The 27,180-nt window shown below is 41.5% G+C and overlaps 1 protein-coding gene across 1 annotated transcript; it reads right to left on the bottom strand.

The window, feature by feature from the left end:
- Positions 1-876: 876 nt before the first annotated feature.
- Positions 877-27,180, bottom strand: LOC133013058 (galactose-specific lectin nattectin-like). The gene is made up of 3 exons (XM_061080366.1): positions 26,662-27,180; positions 1,193-1,275; positions 877-952 (listed from the first exon to the last, which is right to left on the bottom strand). The coding sequence occupies exons 1-3, from the start codon at positions 27,178-27,180 to the stop codon at positions 877-879; spliced, it is 678 nt and encodes a 225-aa protein (XP_060936349.1).

Below are 27,180 nucleotides of genomic sequence, written 5' to 3' on the forward strand. Positions count from 1 at the left end.
AACTCCATAAAACTTTGATTGTGAGCTCACTCTCACACACATACACAGAAGTGCTGACTGTAAAACTGTGCTGAGTGGGAATTGATTACCTCCTTTTGGGAGTTTTTGAACATTATTCCTGAAGTATGAGCTGAAACCCAGACTGTCAGCGAGAAAATGGTGAATTTTAGAATGATTCCAAATCTGTTTATCTAACTGACTACCTGTCGTCAATGTCTTAGTTTCTTGCCAAACAGTTACCGCTGCTACACCTGTCAAGCTTCTAATTCTATAATGGTACAGATGTAGTCATGTTTACCAATATAAAGTCTGGGGAACCGTTGGAACAATGTGTTCAGACAGAAGTAGCTGGCGACCGATGAAGATTATTCGTGGTAGATTAGATAATGTTTAGCTAGCAGGCTAAAGATAATTTTGTAAAAGTGTTTTAGATAAGCATGTGATGGCCATGAAATGATATCATACATTCAGATTGAGCCTTTAGTATGTCTCAGAAATATGAGGATTGTTGTGATTAAATGTATAATCTTTTTATACCAAAATTCGTGAATATACATGTTTTTTTGTGGAAAACCTGCTGAGGATTAGTAAACAGTAGAAAGCAGCAGAGGCCAGTGACTCATTACTTCAGTCACTCAAACCTCAATTCCAGCCGATAACTGTTTTGAAATGTGTGTGGCTGCCTGAATGGACTCACAGGCGAGTTGTGGCTGAGATGGCAGAAAGTCAGATAAGTTGCAGACAGATGTGACAAGTCTCTACTGCCCTGATGTCTGAGTGTCATGTTTCTGCCAAACAGAGCTGGAGCTGTTAATACCTGTGACCTCACCACAGTCATTGGACCTGGGAATAAATGATGAAGAGAAAAAAACAATGTTAGTGCGTGTTAGTCAAGACCAGCTCACATTGGCCCTTATTCTGATAGTTGACTGGCTCGATGCGACCTGCAGTTCTACAGAACAACATAGTTAATGAATCATATGCTCATTGTGCCTAAGTATCGCTCCTGATAGATCCCCATCAAAAGCTCCACAGACCTGCGGTACCTGCCTGGTTGGTCAGCCATTTCGGGGAGGAGTTCAAGAACTTTGGTTTATGTCAGTTTGCATCATGAAATCAAGCACATCTGAATAAACAAAAATGCAGAATTCGTTTTGTGGCTCAGTTCCCTGTTCAGGTTAAAGGGACATACCTGAACCTATCCAGTGTGAGAGCTACTAAAATCCACCTGGTGTGGATGCACATGCAGTCCTGAGGTGGTTTGTGAGACTTAAACTAAACACAACAGGAACCAGAAACACCTTAGGCAAATAAGGGAATACTTTTAAACTACAAGTCCCCTTGTTCCACCAGGAGAATAATTCAACAGTTTTTTGCTGGTCACAGAGATACTGTATACTCAGTAGTAAATATCCGCCTCCCTATCAGTATGAATAGGCAGGTGGTGTAAGCTGCAGACACACAGAAGCAGTCTGTGCAAATACATGCAGGCACATGGACAGGGAAACACCTGCCCACACCCAGGTGATATGGTGTCTGACCTACTGTGATAACAGCTGAGAGGACCCCGCCCCCCCCCCCCCCCCTCGCTCCCCTTCGGTGGCTGACATGCAGACAGCAGCAGCGACAGCTGTCTCTCAGCCAAGTGCTGACCTTTCTCTGTTTGTGTGAAAAGCTCAGTTCCTCTTTTGCATGAGATAAAGCCGTTGTTACTCTGGGATTATCTTCTCCCAGGAGCCAAACAGCAGTTAAAAATGATGCAAATGGACCAGTCCACAGGCAAACTGGGCTGCAGAGAGCAGAGATGGCCAGGACCGGTTTGGGCAACTAACGTTACAGCTTTTCTTGTTCATTTTCTATTGACAGTTGTAGATTTCATTTTCCCGGAAAGTGCCAGCTGTTGCCAAGAAACATTTTTCTTTCTCACAAAATGTTCATAGACTAAGTGCTTTTTCAGGTTTTATCTCACATTCGCAGGTGGCTTCTGATTCACATCATGAACAGGGAGATCATCCTTTATAGCCAGATGACTCAGGTTCAATCCCGTGTGCAGGTAAATGTCCTTACTGAAAAAACAATGTGTTCCATGTTGATGTGGACAAGTGACCGCAGGAAGTTCTGATGAAGCTTAGGATAACATTATGTCTTAATGGACCTGTCTCTTAAGAAAGCCCTCATGGCCATTGTCATAGACTTTACAAATTTTTTTACGCATCTGTCACCATATTGGCTGAAAATGGGTCGTCCACACTAATATGTTTTAATAGAAGAACATGGAATGTAAACAATCTTTGTGCAGACGAGCTTCATCAAGTTTAATCTCTATCTGTAACATGCCTAAAAATACATATCAAATGACTGTTCAAACCCACTGAGCATTCCCAGGCAGTTGCAGCAGATCACTTGAATACCAGCTCCTTTCCTGCAAGTGTAGACAGCAGTAGCTTTATAAAATACAGTCTTTAGTTGCACAACGGTTACTAGCAAAGACCACAAGGTCAGCTAAGCTTGTAATTATTATCCATATCGCATTCACCACTGATGTTCGAGGCGGGAGGTTTTCTTCCGGAGAAGGGTCACATGATTTGTGATGAATCACCAGAGAACAATGCCCCATGACTGATAAGAACCAGTCTGTAAGTGAATGCGAGTTTAAAAATGTTTGGACTTTCCAGACCAAAATGAAACCCTTGAGTTTTCATAAAACTAAAAGGGAGGCAGCAGTAAGGCTGCGGCGGTCTGTCTGATACCACCTCCGCATGTGGTCTGAGTGATTGGATCCAAGGATGCTTACAGATAGTATTTGGGTTTCGTTCAGATCTGAACTGATCACCCAGACTCATATTAACAGATGATTATACCAGGTCTGAACGGGCACTCTGTGGTTTCACAATTCAGTCATTGTAAAGGCTATAGGGTTCTATCATCTACTTGTGACTGGAAACCTTTTTTTCTGTATATTATAATAATAAATCACATTTTCATGGACAAAACATTTCATTAGAAAATTACCTGATTTCATTCAATATACTGGACATTCAAAAAATTACTGTTCTGATATTTATTTTGTCTAAACAAATTCTGTTGGGTAGGCTTGGTGATTCCTACCATGCACCAGTGCTAACAAGCTCCATACACTTGTCTGGAGTGATACATAGCCCAAAGGCAAGTGGTCCCTGAGAAGACACAGGGAGGCAAAGTATGTTATAGTGCAGCTGAAACAGGTTTTGTTTGTGTTTGCAGCTTCAAATCAAATCAGTAGATCATGACTGGATGGGGTTTTATCAGGAAAACTGAGATGATGGGTGAAATCGGTAAACATTAAAATGTTTTGGTGTGAAAATGTGTGGATTAACATGTTGCTGTTGTGCAGGGACTGGCTGAATTTGTGTCCCATCATATCACTTTTGGGAGGACTGTTTAGAAGCCAGTGTTTATCAGAGCAGATGGAGATTTATGTGGGTGTTGTCTTGTGGGGGAATTTGTAGCTTCTGCAGGTTTTCCTTTTTAGAGAGCAGCACGGGGCACAACTGCTGTGGCAGGAGGTTTCCACTGAGCTTTGGGTGCAGCTTTGATGTCACAACTCATTACCCTGAGCACCGGCTTAGCCAGAAGCAGGCTATTGTTTTTGCCCCTGAGTGTGTCTGTGTGTGGACGCACTCTCACGAAATCTTGTGTGAATTTTAATCCGGAGGGTATCTCCTGATGATTGACAAGGTCAAAGCACATTTTCCAAGATATCAAATTACAGACAACCCAAAGCTTATATTAATCAAATACCCAAAGTTAAGAATTGCATTTGAAAGGTTAAATGCAAATAAGTTTAATTGAATAAATGTAGGCTCAGCTGAGTTTATTAAACTGAATGATTGTTTCTGAGAAAACAGTGATCTCATTAATGTGACAATAGAGAAACAAAATGGCCAAGCTTTAAACGTGTGTGTGTGTGTGTGTGTGTCAGACATCAAGAGATCATGTGGTGTTGTGTCCTTTAGGCCATGCTGGTTCGTTGACAACAGTAGCTGACCTGACATTTGCTAAATCTGTATGAATACACACCCTTTTGTCCTTGAAAGGCAACAACAGACCTGACATTTTCCACCCGGGCCTCTCCGGTTACAGCTAATCTTTAATGTCTTTACCGGCAGGAGGCTCCTCTTCATTTTGCGTATCCTCGGGATAGACGCAGACATTGTTCAGTCTCCAGGAATGTAAATGAGCCAAGTCACAGTGAGTCAGCACCTGGGCCGAGGTAACAGGAGTACGGCTGCGGCTTTTTAATACGTACAGAGAAGCCTGTAATATTGGTGTGTTTGCTTTTGTGGGTCTGTGTGTGTGTATTTAAAGTGGGACGTCTCCTTTTGACGTTGCCTCGTGCCTTCATCAAACAACGTGAAGGAAGACAACCCCTGAGATTGTTTGGTCTCCCTAATGAAAGAATATGACGAACACGTCACTGACTTTTCATATTTTTATGAATAAATGTTGATTGAACACTATGAGAATCAGTAGATCTCATGGGGACCAAAGCTTGGTTCTTAAGAGGCAGAACTTAATTTCTGAGTGTATGTATTCTGCTCAAGTTGGAAACTTTCCATGGGAATATACGGGAATTAACGGGAATATACGGGAATTAACGGGAATAAACGGGAATAAACTGGAAATGTTGTGGGTAATTTATACTAACTGTATTTACCTTGTCATATACAGACATAAATATAAACATTTTGTATGTCATAGGCTGATTTGAGCCCTGAGGAAACTTTGGGCACTTGACTATATGCTTCTGCATCGTTGTGTCATTCTTAACATAGGTCTTTGCACAGTATTTGCAAATGTACACAGCCTTTCCTTCTACATTGGATGGGGTGAAATGTCTCCATACATGAGATAGTGCACGTGGCATTGTTCTGTAGAATAAGATGAGAAAAAAGTTTGTAAAAAAACGCTAATGCAAAGGCAGAGATATAAATAGTTAGCCAAACAATTGGAATCGTCTGTAAACATATTTTACAATTGATGGATAAATGAATGGAAATAGGCTAGATGAACAGATGAACAATCCTCGATCAGCATGCTAATATATTTTCCCCAGTAATATCATCGAAACGTACCTGACTAGTCCTGCACACTACAGCAGGCCTCAATAGCCCTGCTGTAGAGTGAAGCATGCTGGGAGTTATCTGTGCATGTGATGGAAGAATGCACAGTGGAGGGTTGAAACTCAACGTGCAGTGTGTGCTGCATTCTATACATCTTTAAAATAGAGTCTTGAATGATGTTTTTATTGCTCAGCGTTTAATTTGGGTATTTATTTATTTTTTTCAAAATTCCCAAAATTCCCGAGCTAAAATCAAAGGTCAATCATTCAAAAGAAACCATTTTGCCACATGCAAGTTTTGACAATTGAACAGTCTGCTTCCCTTATTTTTCCCTTTCCCTCTTGACTCTTGACTCTTTCCTGTTTCTTATTTTTAACTCGTATTCTCCATAGTTCTCTTTCATTTTTTCAGGATGTTCAAGCTTCTTTCTTTCTCAGCTTTCATAATTTGTATCCATTCTTCCTCTTTCACCTTATTTCCTCATTTCTCCATCTCAGCTGTTCCTTTCCCCTTCTTTCCTTCCATTTCGGATGTTCTTTTTTGTCCACTATATTTTGGATTTCTATCCTCCCCTCCTTGACTCTCCTGTGTTTCTTTACTTTCATTGCCCTCTTCTCCTACTATTGTAACCTCCTTTTCTTGTCTCACCTGTAATTTTCCCCTCATCCCTCTTTTGCATTCTTTTCTTTTGTTTCCTTTCTGACCTCTCCTCCTTTTATTTCCTCCATTGCTTGATCTATTTTCCCTTTTCTCCCTTTGTCTCTCCTCCTGTTTCAGTTTCTCACCCCCTTTTCCCCACCCTTCACTCTCCTCTTTGTCATTTGTCTTTATTTTCGTCCTTAAATTGACTATTTATCCTGTCCTCTTATCTCCTTACCAAACTTGCAATTTATTTTTAACTCTCTCACCCGTTTTTCCTTCCTTTTTTCACATTTCCTCCTCTTCTTTCATATCCGCCCTCTCTTCGCCTTTCCTCCACTCCCCTTGTCTCTTGTCAGCTCTCCTCTCATTTTCATTTCACCTCTTTCTCTTTTTCCTCCCCTCCCCCTGCGTTCTACCATGCAGCGATGCGGCGAAGGACAATGATCTTATTCATTTCCCGCCTTGGGAAAATGTTTGTGACACTCCAAACTGCTGATGGGCAGTCGTGCGATCCCACCAGTCGACCGGGGCGCCCTCACAGGGGTCGGGTGAGAGAGTTGGAGGATGATGCGTGGGAGGTGAAGAGCGCAGAGTGAGTGAATAGTGGAAAAGAGAGAGAGAAATGGCGTAGAAAGGGACGGAGAGAGCTTCTTTCAATGTCACCCTGTAATCCAACACACTTCATCACTTCCTCCCTCTGTCATCCTGTCCCTCCTCCCCCGCCGGTGTTTCTTTTCATCTCTCCCTCTCGCTCTCTTACCCCCTACCTCTTAATATTCTGTCTCACAGACAGGTGCATGCATTTTCCTCCCAGGAATGATACTGTCACATTAATGAACGTTCTGGAGACTGTGGAGTGGATATGAGTGGGAATTGGAATGTTGTGATTGTCACTGTGAGGGCTGCTGCCACTGTAGATTTCAGTTGCAGCTCGCTAAACTCTTCATATTACACATTCTCATATCCATATTCTTCCTTTTCCTATTCCCTCAAACTCTCCACCAGCTAATTGGCCTAGTTTTAGCAACAAATTGTGCAGGAGGCACAGACAGGCCCAACTGGAGTGTGGCATTCGGTTTTTCAAGGCACGGAGCAGTTGGCGAGCTGGAGCCGTCTGTCCGTTGACAGGAAGGAAGAATGGCAGAAGGAATTAAAGCCACCTGTGCAAAACGTTGAAAGTGAATTTGAAATTGGGATACACATTAGTTTGACATGACCTCGCCAGTTTGTTGTCAGGGTTTTCTGAAGGAAAGTAAACCATTCATTGTCACTGCGCAGTGGCAGACTTTTAATTTCTGTTTGGTAGAAACAGGATGACTGTGGGGGTGCATAACAAAAATATTCATTATGTAGTTACTGGTTTGCTGAAATTTAATCAAACATCATTCTCTGCTTCGCCATGTTAACCACTGTGCATTGGACGGCGCTCTTTGCTCCCATTGGTCAACCCCAAATAACCACTTGTAACTACCTGTGTCACACTCGTCTTCTTGTAGGGACGTTGTGACGTGTCCCAGATGTGCCCCAATTCTTGCACCCTCTGCTCTTTTTGCTCAAGAACGCCCTACATCTGTCAGGTTAAACAATCATCAGGTTGCTATCATGTAGTCTGGCTGTGCCATTTAAGGTTGATAGTTAAATAATTTCCTGTGTCATTATTTCACATTTTCTTTTCAGAATATGACGTATGTGATTGAACTGACAATGAAAATATTATCTTCATTTCCTTGTGTTTTGTACATTTGCTACTTTTGTCCTAGATGTTGCAGTGAGTTGTCTTCTTTTAGCCAATTTTGATAGTCTTAGAAAAATATGGAGAGCAATACTTTGATGCTTAATAATATTTTCACTTATATTCAAAAGGTCAGGAACAACTGACAACTGTCTTGCATGATAAGACCACAGACTGATGGACTATGCGTCTCTTATTCCCCCACTATCCAGAAAAAAAGCCAGAGACGCTTCTATTCGGGAAGGGGAGCAGTCATGTTGTCCAGAGGGAAGGAAAGGAAACAGTGGGGCAACTTTACCACATAGTGAGAGAAAAGAAAATGAAAACTCTCCTAATCGACTGCATTTTGAACACATGCAAGAATAAATCCACAGTAAAATGCCAGTGTATCAGCCCTCAGCCACATAGTAGACAGCAGCAGTCATTTTTATATGCATCCCTCTAAAAAGCCTCCAATACTTTTCATACAGCTATAAAGCCAGTTCCCTCAGCAAAATACATGAAGAGCCCCAGTTCACTTTTACTACCTCGAATAAATCAAAAACTCTCTAGCATCGTGCTGTAACCTTTTGAAACTGAAATGACTCTAAATGGTAACAGCATTTTCTCACAGTATCGGAGCAATCATGGGGGCCTTTGGACGCACTGACATGCAGTCAGCACACACACAAACTGCATGTATAATTTATGATCTCCTCTGAAGTCTTCTCTGCATGTGTATGAATGCAAAAACATCTGAGTACCCATGAGGTGTTAAACTTGTCCTCAATTTTAAAAGATCATACTGTGATAAGTTACTCAAAAAAATCACCTGTGGCAACATTTCATTACCATAAATAATATTGTTTCTACTATTATATTTGCAGCGTCTTCATTTTATTGTTGTATGTTGAACCTTTTAATTACCCATCAGGTAAAGTACAGTCTCAGTGTTTCCCAGTAATCATCTAGACTTAGATAGGCAGGATAGAAAGTAACATGAGAGATCTCTAACTTGGTGTTTTGCTCTGTTGCTGTGTTGTCTTGCTGTGTACAGTGTTATTTGCCGAGCATCTGTCTATAAAGTAGTAAGCATCCACGCAGACAGTCAGACTTCATAGGTTCAGATGCGATTGTGCTCGTACCTGCAAGTGACATCAATGCAGTTGCCTCGGTCACGGGAGAACTTGTCTTCCACTCTTAAGCCTGTGTCACTCAGAATATCTTGAGCCTGAAAGCAACTTGTGCACCCCCGCTACTGCCGTAGCAAGCAGCAGCTTCATTGTAATCTGACCCAATGATCTGAGTGTCAGTTACTGTGTTTACATTTGATAACATCGAGTCAAATTTCAATGTGAAGTGAAATTATCACCAAGCGACAAAGAGATAAACTCAGCGAATAGCCGTTCAACACAGGACCTGGATATTGGTGTGATTGTTAGTAATTGACCAAAACAGAGCTTCAAGGTGAGAAACTATTACAAAAATGTATCAGGTAAACACAAACATTAAATGAATATCTGCAGGATGTGTGACTTGATAACTAGTTCTTTCCAACATGTTTTACTTACAAGGTGATATTTCAGTGAATCAATCAATCAATCAATCAAAGTTTTTGTATGTAGCCTGAAGTCTGCCTCATAGGGCTTAACAGTCTGTACAAGGTGTGTCATCCGCTGCCCTTAACTGGTGTGTTAAAAACTACATACAAACCTTTAACTTAGGCAAAAAACAAAGAGACCTCCTCCATCACCGACATGCAAACGCCTCAGTGTGTCCTGTGGTGCTGCAAATAGTCATATTATGCTCATATTTCATAATCTCTTAGAGGTCATGTGGGGACACAATTAAACAGAAGTATGATGGTAATTTCTTTCTGAATATAACTGCTATTTCTTTTTACATTTTGTAACAATTATGTGTCAAATACACTATTTCTATTGGCTTTTATACTTCATTTAACTTCTGGAAATCATGACCCCCTCTCGCTAAGTGACCTGGAGCACTATCCAGCTGTAGTATCTGTTAGAAGATGGTAAACATTTAGGTTTATATTGTCCTTAGTGTTGCATATCACCCAACAAAAAGTGTTTTTTCACTATACCATGACTCCCAGGTATACAGTCAAGTCTGTTTACCGGGGAAGACATCCGATGGCACAGACGAAATGTTAACTTGCGGCACTCAGCTGGTATAAGATGGAATGTTTTGTGTAAACTGCCAGTTACATCGTGTGCCTTTTTATACCAAAACAATGGCTATACGCAATTTTTCTTTTTAAAAACACAAGTAAACTTGTTAAAAAGACAATCAACTCCTTTCCCTTTGCCTGTGGAGGAGTTTATCTTCCAATATGTTCAACGTCATGAACGCACCAAAAACCGAGGCGCTCTCTCACTAAGGTGTTGCGTTTCCATCACTTCGGATAGGAGCCAGAGCCATAGTTGTGTGTAAGGGAGTGAATGCTGATTGTATCAATTACCATTGCAGAAAATAGCCAGATGTTAGTGGGTGTTAGTGGGCTTTTTTTGCCCAGTGGAAAAGGGGCTTAGACTAAACACATTCCTAACTACGACTCTACAGAGGATAGCTGTTGCTGTGTATGCTCTGAGCACATCCACAGTTTTTATCGTACATGGTATTAATGCTTGGTTAATTAGCTCTCAGGCTATAGCGGCACTCTTCACCACGAGCGTATGATCAAGATTAAACCAGGCCACTCTGAAACAGGGGCAAGCTATACATTATTGATGATCTCTCTGAAGATGCTCTAAATAGGCTTCTGCGTTGCATAACAAAATGTGAATCTTGTGAGCGGCGGAAGAGCCTTTCCTGTCATTTACTGCTTTTATGAACGAGAAGAACGTGGATCACCCACCTTCAGGCAGGTGCCTTTCTGCCTGATAACCTTGTGTTTAGAAAAGGAGCCGGATTGCTTCAAGGCAATGATTAGTCTCAGCTCAGTTAGCTCATTAGCTTGTTATTGGTTTGCGCTTTTATGTGATTTTGAATGAAATTTTAAGTAAGGCTCAAAAAAATGATGTATTAAAACCAGGACACTAAAAAATTCAATCTGTGCACAATACAAATCCACTTTTGCCTTCATGCTTGCAGCAGAAAGGGTGAACTCTCCTTTTCCTTTTTTTGTCCAGAAATGTTTATTTGCCCTCCTCTCAGATAGCATTCGGCTCAATGAATCACTGACAGGTTGCTATATGCTATAATAGTTTAGTTTCGATTTTACTGCCTGCCTCTCAAAGCAGCCAGCGGCCTGCAGTGCGAGGATAAATGCGTGGAAGTAAAACGACTGTGATGACTGCTGAGTTAGAAAGGCTTTCATGGATCTTGAAACCTCTTTATATGCTGTGAAAATGGACATAACAGGCCTACATTTTTCATGAGACACCCTGGGTGTGTATGAACATGCAGTCCATGTTCAAGTAATATCTGGACAGTTTGTGAAATAGTCTCAATTCATTTCTGGCAGTTGGATGAACAGTAAGATAAGCTCTAAAGCGTATGACTTTGGTATTAGAAATGTGGGCTAAATCATAAATATAGCCCTGCAATACACTGGCAACCTTTCCATGTGTACCCCTTCTGTCCTCGCTCCCGCCACGTCTCTCCGCAGCGTCGGCAATGTATGATGGTAGATATTGCTTGGTTAGTGACCATTGGTTGTGCACAATTTTTCATTACGCATTATGGGAAACATTAAAAGCACTATATAGGGTATAACAAAATTAACTAAACATACCGACACCACTTGAAAATGGCGAACTCGTGATGAGACACAGCCATGGTCATTCAGTGTGCTTTTAACCTGAAAGTAGTTAGTGTAAAATAAACACAAAAAAAGGAGAATGGGATTTTCGACTGGCCTGCCGTGGATGTTTTACTTCACAATCCTGCGACAATGACGTAATTACCGGCCAGAAAAAATGCGCAAAGTAGTATTTAAATGTTTTTTTTCTTTTGCCAAGGAGCTCACCTATATAGTTTTCTATATAGAAGGCCCTACATAGTGAAGTAGGTAATAGTGACTTACAAACCCCATTCTGTCATGACATAATGGGTTTACAAAGGTGTCACTGTTCACCATAATGGAGGCTCTGTACCTAAATAGAACAGAGCCTTAATTGGTGTCATTACTAACTCCTGTGTTTACCCACTGTGTCATGTCAAAATGGCGGTTGTGAGAAAGCTCCACTGACTGCAAGGTTGTTCACTTCCAGACAGTTCTGGAGTCTAATGTGGTGAAATAAAAACAAACACCTGTGCCTGTGTAAAAGACTTGTAACACAAGACATTAAGACGCGTCCCAGCAGAAGAAAGGGCACAGATGGAGCTATTAACATTAATGATGCTGTGTTGCACTGTCACCGTCCCAGTAAGTATAACTGGTGAGCCAGAGAGCCCAGCAGCAGGGCTCTGACACTAAACCTAAGTGAACTGGAGTCATTGAGGTTATTAATTACAGCTATAGGCTTTTCCTGCTGTCAGGTGTCAGTAGGTCTGATTGAAGTATAAGGTTTATCAAGTGGTGTTATCAAGCCGAGGAGAATCAAAGTGTCAAAGAAAACATTCAAATGTGAAAGTGGGTAATAGTATGGGAAAAAAACAAAAAAACATAAAACTGTAGAATAATAAAAATGGTTTGAGAGCTCTGTTGTTTTTCAATACAAATTATTAATGTGACGGCAAGAGTTTTTATACCTCCGCTCCTGAGGTTAGGATTTTACCTGCATTTGGACAGATTACCAAAAACTTTTGGAGAAATCTTTACATTTTGGTGCAGACTTTTTTTCACTTTCTTTAACATGAGAATGCAAGACAGTGTTTTTTTCAACATTTTGATTCATTTCTCTGAGGACTGATTTTTATGAGTGCGTGCAATTTAGTGCAGATCTAAATAAAAATCTAGATCTAGTGAATGTAAATATGGTTTCATCAGAGAACTGTTGGGACTTGGCGGTGGTATGCACTCTACTTTAATTAGTAAAACAGATAGGGCAATAAACATTTTCTAATAAGAAGATAAGAACCTTTGATAAAGGATATTTTGAAATTCAAAACTAGGAAGGATTGGCAGGCCAAAGAACCCTCTCTTGAGAGGATGAACTCAATACCAGTCTCTAAGCAAAGATTTATTGTACGATTTATTCAAGGTTTGGGTACAATCGACAGAACTGACAGTTAATATGAAGGATAATTGATTTTAAGAAAGCTGAAGGTCTATTAAATATATTTAAGTTGACTTCCATATTTGGTCGCTCACAGTCTCATCCACTGCTTTTATATGTGCTCCACTACTTCTTGTGTGTGTTGCCATCAAATTCTATTGAATAGTTTGAAATCAGCCACAGGATTGTGTATTATTGCCTGATGATTGAAACTATATTCTTACCACCTTGTAAACACAATCTGCTGTACTACTAGTATTTGAATATTCCTCAAGGGATCTTGTGCATGGCTGGGAAAGAGGGAGAGGGTACATGATTTAAAAGAGAAGACAGTCTGTGTATCATGATTGACATGAATGTAAGATGCATCGCCCTTTTCTTTAGCTTTATAATTGTTTGAAGACCCTTTCTATGTACAATCAATTTGCCATAGTATTCCTTTTGCAGTATATTTTTCTCAACCCTGAACTTGCAGCTTCTCTGCCACTGACCTCCTGCTCTGATGGGCAGCCACAGTGATAGGAGGGGACATTTAGGCTGCATGATTGATTTTAACAAGCCAAGTGACTGCAATTCTGACAGTTTTTTCTCCATTTCTCACTGACAGAGAATTATTGTGTTTGTTTTCTTCCTTTAAAGGAAAAGTCCTACTTGTAAATAACTCCTGTAATGAATCCTAAACGTGAAGAACATGGAAATGTTCAAGAATCTAACACAACCACCGAAAGCTCTCTCTAATTTGTCTTGTCGTCACAGAACGGTGACAAACCGTGCATGAATGTGCTTTAAACATTTAACATGTAGTTACCGCACTTGACACAGATCCTGAATGTTATGCTGAAAAGGCCTGTGATCAAGTTTTTTTCTTATTGTTTGTAACTTTGGGGAAGTTGCGTGGCTAACCAATCTGCTTTTCTCTGTTATTGCTTCACGCCCTTAATGTGCTAAAACCACCAGAAATACTAGGATCCGACACCATCCCATAAACCCAGACCTTGGAAGCCGAGTACAGCCTTTTCTTTGGTCTCTCAGATAACACAAACTATACTTTTTTGTTTTGCCAGCTGTCTCACAGTGTGGTGTGGAAGACTATCTGTACCTCCCACTGTCCTTTTCCCAGACAATCCACTCGCTTGTACTTTTCCACGGCCGCTGGTTTCTATGGCAACACAAGAGGAAGAAGTTGAGGCTGGGGCTTGACAGAATACTGTCAAGCAGACAGCACAGGGGCGGCTGGGATCCTCGTGAGGTAGGAGAATACCCACAGGGAAGAGAGGAAGAAAACAGGGAGGGGAGGAGTAAGAGGGAGAGTTCAGCAGAAGCAGAACCTCACTGTTAAATGATTCCGTCTTATTCTTAGCACTCTGGTCAGTGTTCGTTTGTCAGGCTTATGCAATATCAGGTAAAGCTGGGGTTTATACACAGGCAAAATGACATACTGACACTGGTGTGACAGCGTGTATTTAAGGCTATCATTGGGAAATCTAAATATTCACCACGCAGTTTCAGAACACACCCACCAACAACTCTGTCAGCAAATCAGTTAATCGAAGCTCTACGGCTCACATACTCACACTGACATTGTGACTTTCACTTCAATTTCATTTGATTAATTGACAAAGGAAGGCAGAGGGGCTGAAAGCTACCCAGCCCACCAGGTATCAAGGGCACATTTCTGTTAATTGGTGCGCACAAAGTGGTAATTTGTTCCCTCAAATTAATAATTTGGGCTTTTGAAGTAAATTAATAATTCCCTGCGAAAGGCTCATTCCTTCAAACACACAGCATCATGTTATTGTTGCAGTAGTTACTGGAGTTACAGGCTGTTGTGGTCAGTCTGGTTGGGAGGAGCACCCACAGTGTTGGCAGCAGAGTAGCCTCTGTACTGTATTTTAATTTAAGACATTTCATAGAATTACTGCACTTGTTCCTTTAAAGTTGTACTGTTTAGTTAGTTTGTAGTTGTAGTCAGCCTTGTGGCATCAGTTTGGCTTCTAAATAGGTTGTTTTGTTTGGGGTAAAGCTTCATCAGTTTCATTAATATATTCTATTGTTTAATTCCAGTTTTAGATTTCTACACTTTAATCAACACTTTAATTCTGACCAGTCAGAATTCAAGTTCACGATATCGACAACACCATACTGACTAGTTCAAACTAAATTGAAGACATCTTTAACTTGAATTATTACTTGTCAGAATTAAATTGTAGATTTCTATTACTCGAATTATCATCATAATCATATTGCAGATATATATATTATTATAATATAAAAACAGAATTGCACAGGAAAGTGGATTTCCTTTCCAAATAAACTGCAGGATATGTAGCTTTTGTCTTTTATTTCCATTAATAATTGATTAATTGAAAAAATAATCGAAACATTATTCGATTATCAAAATAATTGTTAGTTGCAGCCCTAATGTCAATGTGTAAATAATATTAACACCATTCTACGTATTTTTGGGTTTGACTGAACATGGTACAAGACATGTTGTCCCCCAACTTTAGTCTCCTCCTATTCTGAGCAGTGATGCCATGGATAAACTCAAGGAGCAAAATTCTCTTCCTTTCTCTCTGTAGCCTACAAGCTTTGTAGAGGTTAATGAAATTGATGATTACAACAGTTCATCCTGCAAACACACAACTACATTTCTGGAGTGAACTCCCCAAACCACATCATTGAAATTAACATCGATGATGTGTGTGCCTGACAATGACGACACTTGCTACAAACACCGGTTAGCTAAGCGGATGACGATGAGACTGATGTAACAGTTGACAATGTTTTATCAGAGGTTTGAGTCAGAGCCACTCAGATCTCTGTTACTTTCGCAGGTGCTGGAATTCCGATCGCTCTCCACCAGCTAGATGGTCTGTCACCTGATCTGTGATACATGAAAACATAAACTGCTTGCTATTAAGGGTTGGAAGCCACTGTACAGCAATTCACCAGGACAGCATGGCAACACTGTTAATGGTGTAAACTTTGTCATGTCCAACCTTTGATGTCACACCAGAATAGACAGGTTACATTTTAAAAGAGCACCTTTCCATGTAGATGAAAAGCTAATTTTGTTTTGGACTTCACAAGTTGGCTCACTGACTTCTAAAGGCTTGATTATGCTCAACATCAGATATGGGTACGGAAAGGGACGGAGCCATCTGTCTTTACTCTGCTTTCATTCCTTTGTATTCGTGCACATCCTTTGAAACCTTAAGATTATGCTTGAAACAGAGCAGTACCCCTGGAAATCATGGCCGTTAACAGTTCAAGCAAGAGGACCATAAGACATGAAGCAGAAATTTCAATAATGTTGGGAAATGTTTGAGGTGAGACTTTGGAAAGAAACTACAGGCCTCTAGATGATGTTACTTCACCCTGGCAAAGGGACAAGCAGCTGCTTTTACCTCTTGAGAGGAGCGTTATTGTGGCTTTTGCAATGGAAATGGATACAATCAGCATTCACTCTTGGGTCAAATTACTCATGGGTTTTTATTGGCTCCGGCTCCGATTGGCAGCAATGGAAACATGACACTTGGGTGAATGTACTAATTTGGCAAGACTGTGATGTGAGAGAGCCCCTGACTTTTAGGTGTGTTCATAACGTCAAACTGATGCACCATGGGAACAAAACAGACAGGCAGACTCCTCTACTAGCAAAGGGAAAGAAATAAATTTCCTCTTTATTGCAGATGTATCGAGTACAGAAAAATGTCTACTTACTGCTAACTACAACAGAAGTTTATGACACACAATGTCATACTCTACAGTAGGTCACCCTCTTTGGTCACAAGCTATACCCAGACTTCCAACCCCCCATCAAGGACCCCAGTCATGCCTGTGTAAGATGAACAGGAAGTGAAGGCAACATGTGACAGCCGCTAGGCCAGTAGGCAGCTGTCGGACCTAAGAATTAGATCAGAGGCAGCCGATACACTCATACTCATTGTGAATAGGCCTACACAAATACACGGAGAAGAAAGGAAGCAGAAGGCCATTTAAAGCCGTTTCCTCTGCTGAGTGGGCTAATTGGGAAGTAAAGTTGTTAATCTGCTCCGCAGCTCTGGTTGCACCCTCCTTCAGCAGTATGGTGTGTGTGTGTGTTTGTATCTGTGTGTGGTTGCATACTTAAACGTTTTGTATTTCCACTCCAGCTGTCTCTATCCATCAATACCTAGCAGGGGTTTGTGTTGGCTGGGAGCTCAGGAGCTGGTAGTGTTTGACAGGTAGAGAAAGGGAGGAGAGAGGAGGAAGAGAAGGGAGGGGGGGAAAAGGCACATCTGAGGAACCTGTCTGCAGCCTGAACAGTCGGGGAGAATATAACCCTGGGGCGCTGGAACACAATCGCACTTTGCTATCAGACACGAATATAGTTTGATACATGATAGATAAGCATTAAAATCCCCGAGGCCGTTAGTTCTGGCTGGGAGACAGCAGCGTTCTCTTTTAAAGGCCCTCTTCAGCGAACCCATTGAAGGATCCATCATTTAGTTACTGTTATCTGTGCGGCCATCATCTTCTGGGCTTGCTCCAATCGATATTTCACCACAGCCCACCACGGAGCAAAGGGGGCTGGCTGGAACGTAGCCGGGTAATTTAATAAAGAAGCAGCTCGTCCACTCTTTTGTCTTTGCCTTTGTCAAACATGATCGTGATCAGAATGAGGACGGGGCGCAGTGAGAGGATGAAGAGCAGGTGATAGAGGGGGAGAACAGCAGTGTAGCTTAGGTAAGCGTTGACTGGATTATACAGATGCACCAGAAGAGGGACTCCATACATCGTCCAAAGACATAATCTTTATATTAAAAGGTCTATTTATGCAGCACTTTTCAAGTTGATGACCACTCAATGTGCTTTTACAGTACAGTTTTGCTATTCACCCATTGACACACGTTGATGTAAAGATTCAAACATTATACAATACACAGAAATACAATATGGTGTAGATTATCAGACTGCTTCCTCTCTCTTTATATTACTACTCAAAGAGCTGGACAGACATGTGTAGGATTGTTTGGCCTTGTACTGTAAGTGCACTGTGACAAGCTAGTATCAGTCTCTGTTGATCTTCCCCAAACAGCTGAAATAGAGAGTTTGAACTGATTCTGGTTAAGACAATTTATATTCACAGCTCAGTTGCGGTTGTGATCTCATAGCTCACAAAGAACTTTGCTTTTTTGATCAAGTCCCTGTACATTTAACAGTAATACTCCAGGGGTATTTTTTTATTTTAGTTATTTTAATGCAGACAATGCCTTGTTCATGTTCTTTATTAACACAATGAATAGTGTGTGTGCGTGTGTGTGTGTGTTGTTAGGGTTAGTCTCTAGGAACTTTACCAGCATAAACACTGACCTTGTAAGGACGAGTGAACCTGATGGGGACCATGAATCCTGGTCCTAATGTGGCAAAATGTCATTTCTGAGGTCTGAGATTAGGAATAAGGTTTAGGCAGAAATGTAGTTGTGTGTTTGCGCTTAGGAATACGGTTTAGGCTGTCCACAATGAATAGAAGTTGATGCAAAGTCCTGACAAGGTTAGGTGCTCAAACCTGTGTGTGTTTATGTGTGTGTGTGTGCATGTGTTTAAAACCTGATAACATTGCTCCATCATTTCAATGCCGCTTCCGTGTACCAGTGAACACACCACACACACTGTAGTTTATACTGATGCAGACATGCACGCACCCTCTCACACCATCCCGCTGCCACAGAAATACTCACAAGCTCTGAAGCTGCATATTGATCTGCTGCTGAAAATAGTCCCCAACCAAATGCACTATTTATGGTGCTTGAGTAACATTTGAATTCCTCCAATCTCAGTAACTGAAGCTGCGTTTCATACTTGCAGCATCACATCACAGGGGCTGGATGCCGCTTTGTCGAAACATATGTGCAACACCAGCAAAATGTTTACAAAGAGGATTAGCAGTGGTTGTATAAGAAATCATTCTGGACCAGAAAGGCCTTTGTGACTCTTCCGTTTTAATGAGACAAATTTTCCCGAAAAATGGACAAGCCCATGGAAACGCTGAGTGTGCCAAGGATGGAGGCTCGTTCTGACTCATCAGAGCAGTCATCTAACGCTCCTTGATTGCTCAGGAAGCATGGGGGCCTACGGTTGCTTTATCACCCTCATTAATTTTCTTATCAGAGACACAGCATAGCAATAAAGCCGCCATTTTCCCCCCAACAGAATAAAAGGCGTAGGTGATGACTAACGAGGATGTGGTCACTGCTCAGCTTGCATGGAAATTTCCACAGAAGTGAGTGACACACTTGCAGTGTTTGATTGACTGCAATGCACAGTGAATGACTTCCTAGCAGTTTGGCTTTGATAAATAGCAGGGCTGTGGGGAAGCCATATTTCTTGCTTAAGATCAGAGGGCACCTTGAGAGAATAAGGCGGTGAAAAGGCATCCTGTCGTACGTGATGCTGCTGTGCTGAATGCTTTATGTCTGCAAGGCTGGTATGTAAAAATGCATGTGCATCTGCTGTCTATACTGTAGATGTAATACAGCATAAACAAACCAAAATGCTAATTGAAAAAACTTTTATGAAGCTTATATTCAGAATTAAATTGCCATTAAAGGACACCCAACCAAATTCAACCAGTTTCCCCCCTATTTTTTATAAAAAAAATGGTGTCTTTCAGTTGGTAATTGTCACGGTAAGTTGAGGGAAAGATGGACCCAGGATGCAGAGGTATAAAATAAAAGGTAATTTGATATAACAAAAGTCTTTTAACAAGACAAAAAACAAAACAGGAACACTAGCAGGTAAGCACTGGCGACAAGGCGCACAGAGAACAAGGAAAGATAAGCAGGGGAAGCTGGACGAGACAGCAGACATGAACTAACCGTTATGACAACGTGTAAAAACAAGTACAACCCGACAAGGGACAAAGGGGAACACAGAGGCTTAAATACACAGAGGGAAGGCAGGGCAATTAGACCCAGGTGAAACACATGACTGAGGAAGATAATCTCCGACAGGAAGTGAAGACAGAAACAACACACAAGGAACACGAGACTACAAAATATAACAGGAAACAGAAAACCCAAAGACCCTGAAATAACAAACTAAAAAAATGACAGAACATCACAGTACCTCGCCCTCAAGGACCGGATCCCAGACGGTCCAAAACGTGAACCGAGAAGGGAGGGAGGAGGGGGTAGCCGGAGGAGGGACTCCAGGACGTGCCCAGGGTCTCGGGCCAAGTTCTGAGGCTCGGGAGGACGGCGTCGTGGCCGCTCAGGAACCAAGTTCTGAGGCTCATCATGGACTGAGCACTGGGGTGCAGCCCTCAGCCCCTGACTAACATTACAGGTAATGCTGTTTTGAGCTTTTGGGCTGTTTGAATGCGAGCGCAGGGTTTTGACTGAAAGCGTTAAAAAATGTGAAACATGAAATCAATAAGTCCTGCTTTCCAACTGAAAGACCACGCTCTAGAAAAAAGTTAGGAAAAAAAAAACATAAATTACAGGGAAATTTACACTGGGGTATTTAACCTTTGGTTTGGTGTAAGACTGTAAATGAAACTCTTGATTCTGTCTAGAGCCTGTGTTTTCAATGACTTTTGTCTAATTTCTTTGTAGATCTTTTGTTAGGTTTCTTTGTGTTTCTAGCCTTGTCATCTTCCTTGCATTTGGCTTGTGGGCTCATGTCTCTCCTCGAGTTACGGGTTTTCTGTCTTTCATTTTTGAATCACTTCCTGTTTTATTTTTTGTGTCTCACCCTTGTTTCTCATTTCAGTATACTTTTTGTCTTTATTGGGTTTCCCTTCTTTGTTGATTACTGGCCCCACCTTCATTAGTTATGTATTAGTTAGGTATAAAGTCTGTGTTCCTCTGTGTTCTTCTATTCTTCTCAGTTTCTCATCTGAGCCTAATCAGTCTCTCAGCATGGCCCTAGTTTTTATTCCTGTCCAGGTGTATCATGTTCGAGTTTTTTATCAAGTTTTGTTTCTTGTGCGTTCAGTTGGAGAGTTTTGGATACGACCTCTTTCCTGATTGAATAGCTGTGCAGACTAAGTCTTAATAAAGACTGTTCATTTAAAGAGATACTTCACTTTTAAATGTATTTTTTTAGCTATAAAATAAATCTGCCATATTTATTTAAAAAGATCAATATTTATTCTTTTCTGGGACCTTACAGGACCAATGTTCACTTAGGCAAAGCAATGCAATGCAAGGCAATTTTATTTATAAGGCACCTTTCATAGACAGGGAGAGATTCAATGTGCAGTACAGAAACTGAGAGTCAGCAGATAAGGAGGTCTCCATGTCATGAATTTTATATATATTTGAGAGATTAACACCCACTAATCAAAGCTGGGTCACTCTACCCCACCAGCAAGGTCCACTGGTGAGTGGGAAATTTTGAAAAGCTGTGCTCAAAATAATGCAGAAACTAAACCCCTAAACCCCCAAGTCATGTAACATGATTTCCCCCATCTTTCCTGCCCCTTGGATTTTCCCAGTTGAGAGCTAGTATTTCCTATTATTCCAGCACCACATGAAGACAAAGACAATGAAAATGGTGAACAATATGGCAAACGTCAGTGTTAGCATTGCATTTTGCTAAAAAATACAGCTGGGCCTATGTTGTGTTGAATGCGCCCACTCGTTCTTTCTTGGCTATTTTAATGTAAATGAAACAAGAATGTGTCGACACGTCAAATACAGTGCCACCCCTTGTGCATTAGCTTCTAACCCTGAACAAATAACAGCAGATGTTACCTCTTCAACCTCAAAGATCCTTACAGACTAAAGTTAGCTAAATATGAGATGTAGACTAGTCATTATAGTCTATAAAATGTGCTGCATTTCATCTTTTCAAGCAGCGTGGGGGGAAAAAAGTGCAACCCAGAAGCTTCATAATGGGCAATTTAAGTGTTAACTTTCGAGTGCTGAGAGTTGCTGATATACTGTAGCTACCTCATTAGTCTTCACCATGCTTCCTGACTGCTGCACTATGTGTTAACGAGCTGTGAGGTTCACACACGATTTTCCTGGGGCAAACGATTAACCTGCAGGTTGATATTCATAATACAAATACTATATAAGATGGTGTTGACTATATACAGTAGATATTTCCCTTCTGTGAGATAGATGGCTGCAGTGGCAATTTTAGCCTGAAATTTCTGGTGGGGCAATTTTGTATGACGTCATGTCACCGTCACAAAAATAGAGGTAGCTGATTATTATAAGCAGTAGGCCTATATAGACCAGTAAGATATACTATGGGCTGCATCATGTCGGTTCATGTCGGGTCAATAACTCTGTACGGTCCCGTTAGCATCGCTATTACTGCTGCTATCATGCCTGCGGGCTAGCGGAGCTAAGCTAACCAGCCAGGTACAGAGACATCGATACCTGCTCATCACTACTAACCAGTGTTGCCACAGTTACTTTGAAAAAGTAACTTAGTTACTTTACAGACTACTTGATTTTAAAAGTAGTTTAGTTACTCTACAGACTACTTGATTTTAAAAGTAACTAAGTTAGTTTACTAGTTACTTTCTTAGTTACATTCCGCAGCTGCCGACAACACCCCCGCCAGCTCAACATAAAAATGACAACCGGTTTTGCCAACAGTCACTTTATTAGTGGATTTTTAACAGTAATGTACACAACAACAATGTACAATGTAACTTAAAAACTAATTCTTGAAAAAATACATGTTTTTATAAAAACAAAAGTCTTCCTTGAATTAACTTAACTTAAATACTTCTTTTTTTTTATAAAACAATAAAAAATAAAATAAAGACAGTCTTTCTTGACTTCACTTGACATAAATACTTGTTTTTCTAAAATAAAATTAAGACAGTCTTTCTTGACCTGACATATTTAACTGTTAACACTGTAATGGCAAAACTTACTATTTATGATCTACATTGGTTTTAAATGTAACTATTAAATTATTTTCAACATGTTTTATGAACATTGTACCTGTTGTTCACAGCATTAGAGAAGCAAGGAGTGGTTTTACAAAACAAGAGTATAACACCACATGTAGGCTGATATCATGTCTACATGTGTAACTTTGGACTAATCTTATGTTGTTATCGCATGTAATGAGTGAAACAGTGGAGTGGGGCGAGTGGTCCGCACCAGGTCTCAGTCAGCTGCTAGGCTCCGGCCGAGGTGCACCGCCGGGGGGGGGGGCGAACGGAGTGGGCGACGTAGCTGAGGTGATCCGCGAGAAGGGCCCGGCCCCCGCACCAGAGACGCCGTGAGGCGCGGCGGACGAGGACCCCCCCCCCCCAAAATACGTCGCGGCGGGCTGCACACCGAGCCTCCGGCTGCGCAGAGCGGAGGGCGAAATCAAATATATATTTTACTATTAATGACAAAATAGTAACGCACAGTGACTTGGACAAGTAACTTTAATCTGATTACTGGTTTGGAAATAGTAACGCGTTAGATTACTCGTTACTGAAAAAAGTAGTCAGATTAGAGTAACGCGTTACTAAGTAGCGCGTTGTTGTGCAATAGGAGTAGACTTGACGTTGGCTAATTAATAATAATCATGAAATATGATTATTAAAATAATAAAAATTATCTATCAAAAATAATTAAATTATTAATTGAAGATGATCAGTAATCAAATAACAATAAAACCACTAATGAGAAAATAGGAATTATCAATTAGAAAGTACAAGCTATCAATTAACAATGATAAGGTTATCAACCAAGAATAATGAAAATAATTAGTCCAACACAATAAAATTATCAATTTAAGAATAATACTATCTATATTAATAATTGAGAAAGGGGGGCACCACCCTGGTTTCCCAGGGGCCAACGATGTCAAGCTATAATTATCAGTCTCATAATGATAAATGTCAAATTAATAATGTCAATATTTTAATATTAACGATTACTTAATAAACAGTGAAGGCTTCTAAGTTCGAGCACAGGCGATCATAATCCAGCTGCAATCACATACATATGCACAAATAATCACAGACTACAGATACTTTAATTACAAAAGTATTTATTAAAAAGGGGAAATAAAGTTATAATGTTATTCAATGATTTATCATTTTAACAAGCTCCGATATTTCAAAGGTAAACACAGCAGCAGCACTTATCACAATTCAGAAAATACATGGACAACCTGCGGTCTACCTATGTATGTCTGTCTCTATGTGTGTGTGTGTCGGTGTCAAAGTGTCTCTCTGTGTGTAAGTGTCTATGTGTGAAATAAAGTTAGTGTTATTTAATGATTCATCATCTTAACAAACTCCCATATTTCAAAGGTAAACACAGCAGCAGCACTTATCACAATTCAGAAAATACATGGACAACCTGCGGTCTACCTATGTATGTCTGTCTCTATGTGTGTGTGTGTCTGTGTCAAAGTGTCTCTCTGTGTGTGTGTGTCTATGTGTGTGTGTGTGAAATAAAGTTAGTGTTATTTAATGATTCATCATCTTAACAAACTCCCATATTTCAAAGATAACAACAGCAGCTTATCACAATTTAGAACACGCATGTAACCTCTGGTCCATCTATGTGTCTCTGTGTGTGTGTGTCTGTCTGTGTCTATCAATGTGTGTGTGTGTGTGTGTGTGCGAGAGAGAGAGAAAAAGAAGGGGCGTGGCGATGACGCGTAGTGACATCACATCTAAGATGGAGGCCGATCATGATTCGTGGAATCAAGGCCTAAAAACTCTCAAAATGGCGGATTGACTACAAAACAAGATGGCGGAGCCGTTATGAATTTAGAGCCAGGATGGGAGGAGAGAGAGAGAGCGGAGGCGTGGCAACAATAGACTCAAAATGGTGGGTTTAACTTAACGTTATCCAAAATGGAGAATATGTTAATGACACCATGTGGCCGGAGCGCACACTGGTGGTCGTCACATGAATTACACAAAGGAAATTTTAGACAAAGAGAATTCTTATCTCTGCTTGGCTTTGGGGCCGAATGGTTTCCAGATGTGTTCAGCCTCTCTAAGCATAGATTTAACTATGTGACATGACCTGTATTATAAATACAGGTCAGAAGTGTGTATAGGTCGGTTTAGAAGGAGAGAGAGAGAGAGAGAGAGAGAGAGAGAGAGAGAGAGAGAGAGAGAGAGAGAGAGAGAGAGAGAGAGAGAGAGAAAACATGAGAAAACATGTAAGGAGAGTTCAAAGAAGCTCTTAAAAGTACGCCTGAGATGAGTTAACAGTGATTCACCCCTCAGCCCTCAAGCGAGCGTTGTGGGCCGAGGTTCTGATCGGTGAAATCACTGCAGACTCACACAGACGTTAACAGTGCGGGCGGAGGCGCTTCTCGCGGCCCTATTTACTTGCAACACAAAACATTGCGATCAAGCCGGAAACCGGAAGTAGCGGCTCGGAGTAGTGGCCGGCTAAAACAATGGAACACGGAAGTTCCATCAACAAAATACACTCAAGTATTAAATCAACACGCTACATATTAAAACTAACATCTGCCCAGATAATCAAGTCTCTTACTGTACCACCCTCGCGGTGTGTCTGCACCTCGGCGCGAATGTGTCGGGGGCCAGTGAATCACGTAGTCTCTCTCACGAGCGGAGCTCCTGGCTCGGCCGCTGGACCGGAAAAGGAAGCGAATTATTCGTGCTGCCTTGACGGAATGAAACTTCGTCTTCTCCTGTAACAGCGGAGAACGTGCTGTTTTACAGGAACGGAGTGGATTGCCTCTTACTCCTCAGCGGGATGAACGTCGCGCTTCTGCAGGGGACGGCTGGTTTGAAGCCGTTTGTAGATCGTTGGAAAAAAGAAAAAGTAAAGTCTATGGAAGTGTCGGAGTCCGTCCAGCGGGGCACTTCCTGTTTCGATGTCTAATCGCCTCCTTAGTTACTGAGTCGTGTGGTTAGACCTCTTGAGGTCAGAAAACAACTTGAGCAGCGTGGAAAAGAGGAGGACAAAGAGAGTCTCTTAAAAATACCGAGTTAACTAGTAGAACCCCGGAGGGGTTCTGTTGTTGCTGGGGCATCTGGGTGAAGAGAGGTTAAGAGAAAAGCAGTTCCCTCCTTAAGTTGCTGGAACCTCTGGACAGATCCGAAAGGGCCTGATGGGAACGTCAGCATCGGAGGAAAGAGAGAGATTTCTGGGACCTTAGCACTCTTATACCACCTGAGGACTTCCTGCTTCCTCAGGAAGTGGTCATAGGGTTCAGTTGGCTCTCAGCCAATGAGAATGTCAGGGTCCCGTCCTTAGTGGGCGGGGATTCGACCTCAGTGGGCGTTTCAGAGTCTCATTTAGGTTTTTGCAGAGCGGCCTGCAACATCTCCCCACCAGGGCCTGCTGGAGGGGGGGCACAGTGGGGGTTCAGGACATGCTTCCCCCACCAAGGCGAGGCTCCAGGCTGTCTAGAGAAGGTGTGAATTAAGACTGAAACTGGTTGAACTGGTTTCAGCTGGGCCTTGTAGGCCTCAAGTATTTACAACCTATTGTTTGATGGTCACTCAGGACCTCACCCCCAACAGCGTTACCGGCATCACTGCTACTAACACATAAATACAATACTAAACTTGACTTACCACAGACGTCTTTAGCTTCTCTGTCAGGAGAACAAGCCGAATATCAAAACGTATTATTCATTCGATATGTGAGTGAAACCTCTCCACAGACTCGGGTCGTGTTCACTGACGGGGGATAGCCTGTTAGCCTGTTAGCTCAGGTGAAGCCGAGCAGGCAACAGGCTAGGAGCTGGAGTCGATTTGCTAGGCAGATGTCATGGTGCACATCTGAAAGTGCCCCATCTCCCAATGTTAACTTTGGCCTGTGTGGTTCACGCTCATTGGTGTTTCCATGGCAACAGTCTTAAGCTTGCGCGTCCAGAGACGGACGGCAAGAGAGCAGCATTTCACAGAGCAAGCACACAGACAGAAACACACACAAATCAATTTACTCCAAAACAAGACTATAATGCTTGTGGGTCAAGTTTATTCACACACACATTCAAGCTACATTGCATATAAAATAAAATAAAATATATTTTGCCACAAAGTAAAGATGTATTTAGCTTTCTGCACAATAGCGCCATCTGGTGGGGCAGTGCCCCTGCCCCTAATGAAGAAACGTCCCTGAGGACACATTATGCGAGATGCACAAACAGAGGTACGATTAGCTTTACAATGTCGATCATTCCATTTGTCATGACTTGTCTTTTCAACACAGTGTTCAATTTCTTTATAGTTGTCTGCCTGTCCTGAGGCCCAAAGGAGAAATCTAGTCGGACAACCATCAGACCACATCCAGCGGCCTTCTTTGTGGAGGTCGCTGAGTCCGATCCAGGTCAATCCTTCAGCAGGATCAAAGTTCTTGATCAGGGCTGTGATGAAATTATGTTCATCCAGACTGTGGATAGACACCAGGTTGGCTCCCTGTGACACACAGTAGAGCTCTGCACCAGCCCAGCTCTGCTTTGTGGCTATGTACTTGTAGCAGCGGTTGTTGAAGCTGGACCAGAACAAGGGACAGTTTCCACACTGCAGCTGAACCTTAGACACAGCACCGAGGGTCAGGGCGAACAGAAGGAGGAGCAGGATCAT

The sequence above is a fragment of the Limanda limanda genome, chromosome 1 (genome assembly GCF_963576545.1).
Source record: "Limanda limanda chromosome 1, fLimLim1.1, whole genome shotgun sequence".
Classification (NCBI taxonomy): domain Eukaryota; kingdom Metazoa; phylum Chordata; class Actinopteri; order Pleuronectiformes; family Pleuronectidae; genus Limanda; species Limanda limanda.

Bases quoted from the DNA above. Each gene is read 5' to 3' on its own strand.
- LOC133013058 (XM_061080366.1), bottom strand. From the start codon at position 27,180: ATGATCCTGCTCCTCCTTCTGTTCGCCCTGACCCTCGGTGCTGTGTCT. The intron at 1,276-26,661 runs GTGCAGAAAGCT...TGTTGTGTTTAG, and splicing joins CCCCACCAGATGGCGCTATT to TTTAAGTCTCACAAACCACC. The intron at 953-1,192 runs GTATGTCCCTTT...GTTGTTCTGTAG, and splicing joins CTCACACTGGATAGGTTCAG to AACTGCAGGTCGCATCGAGC.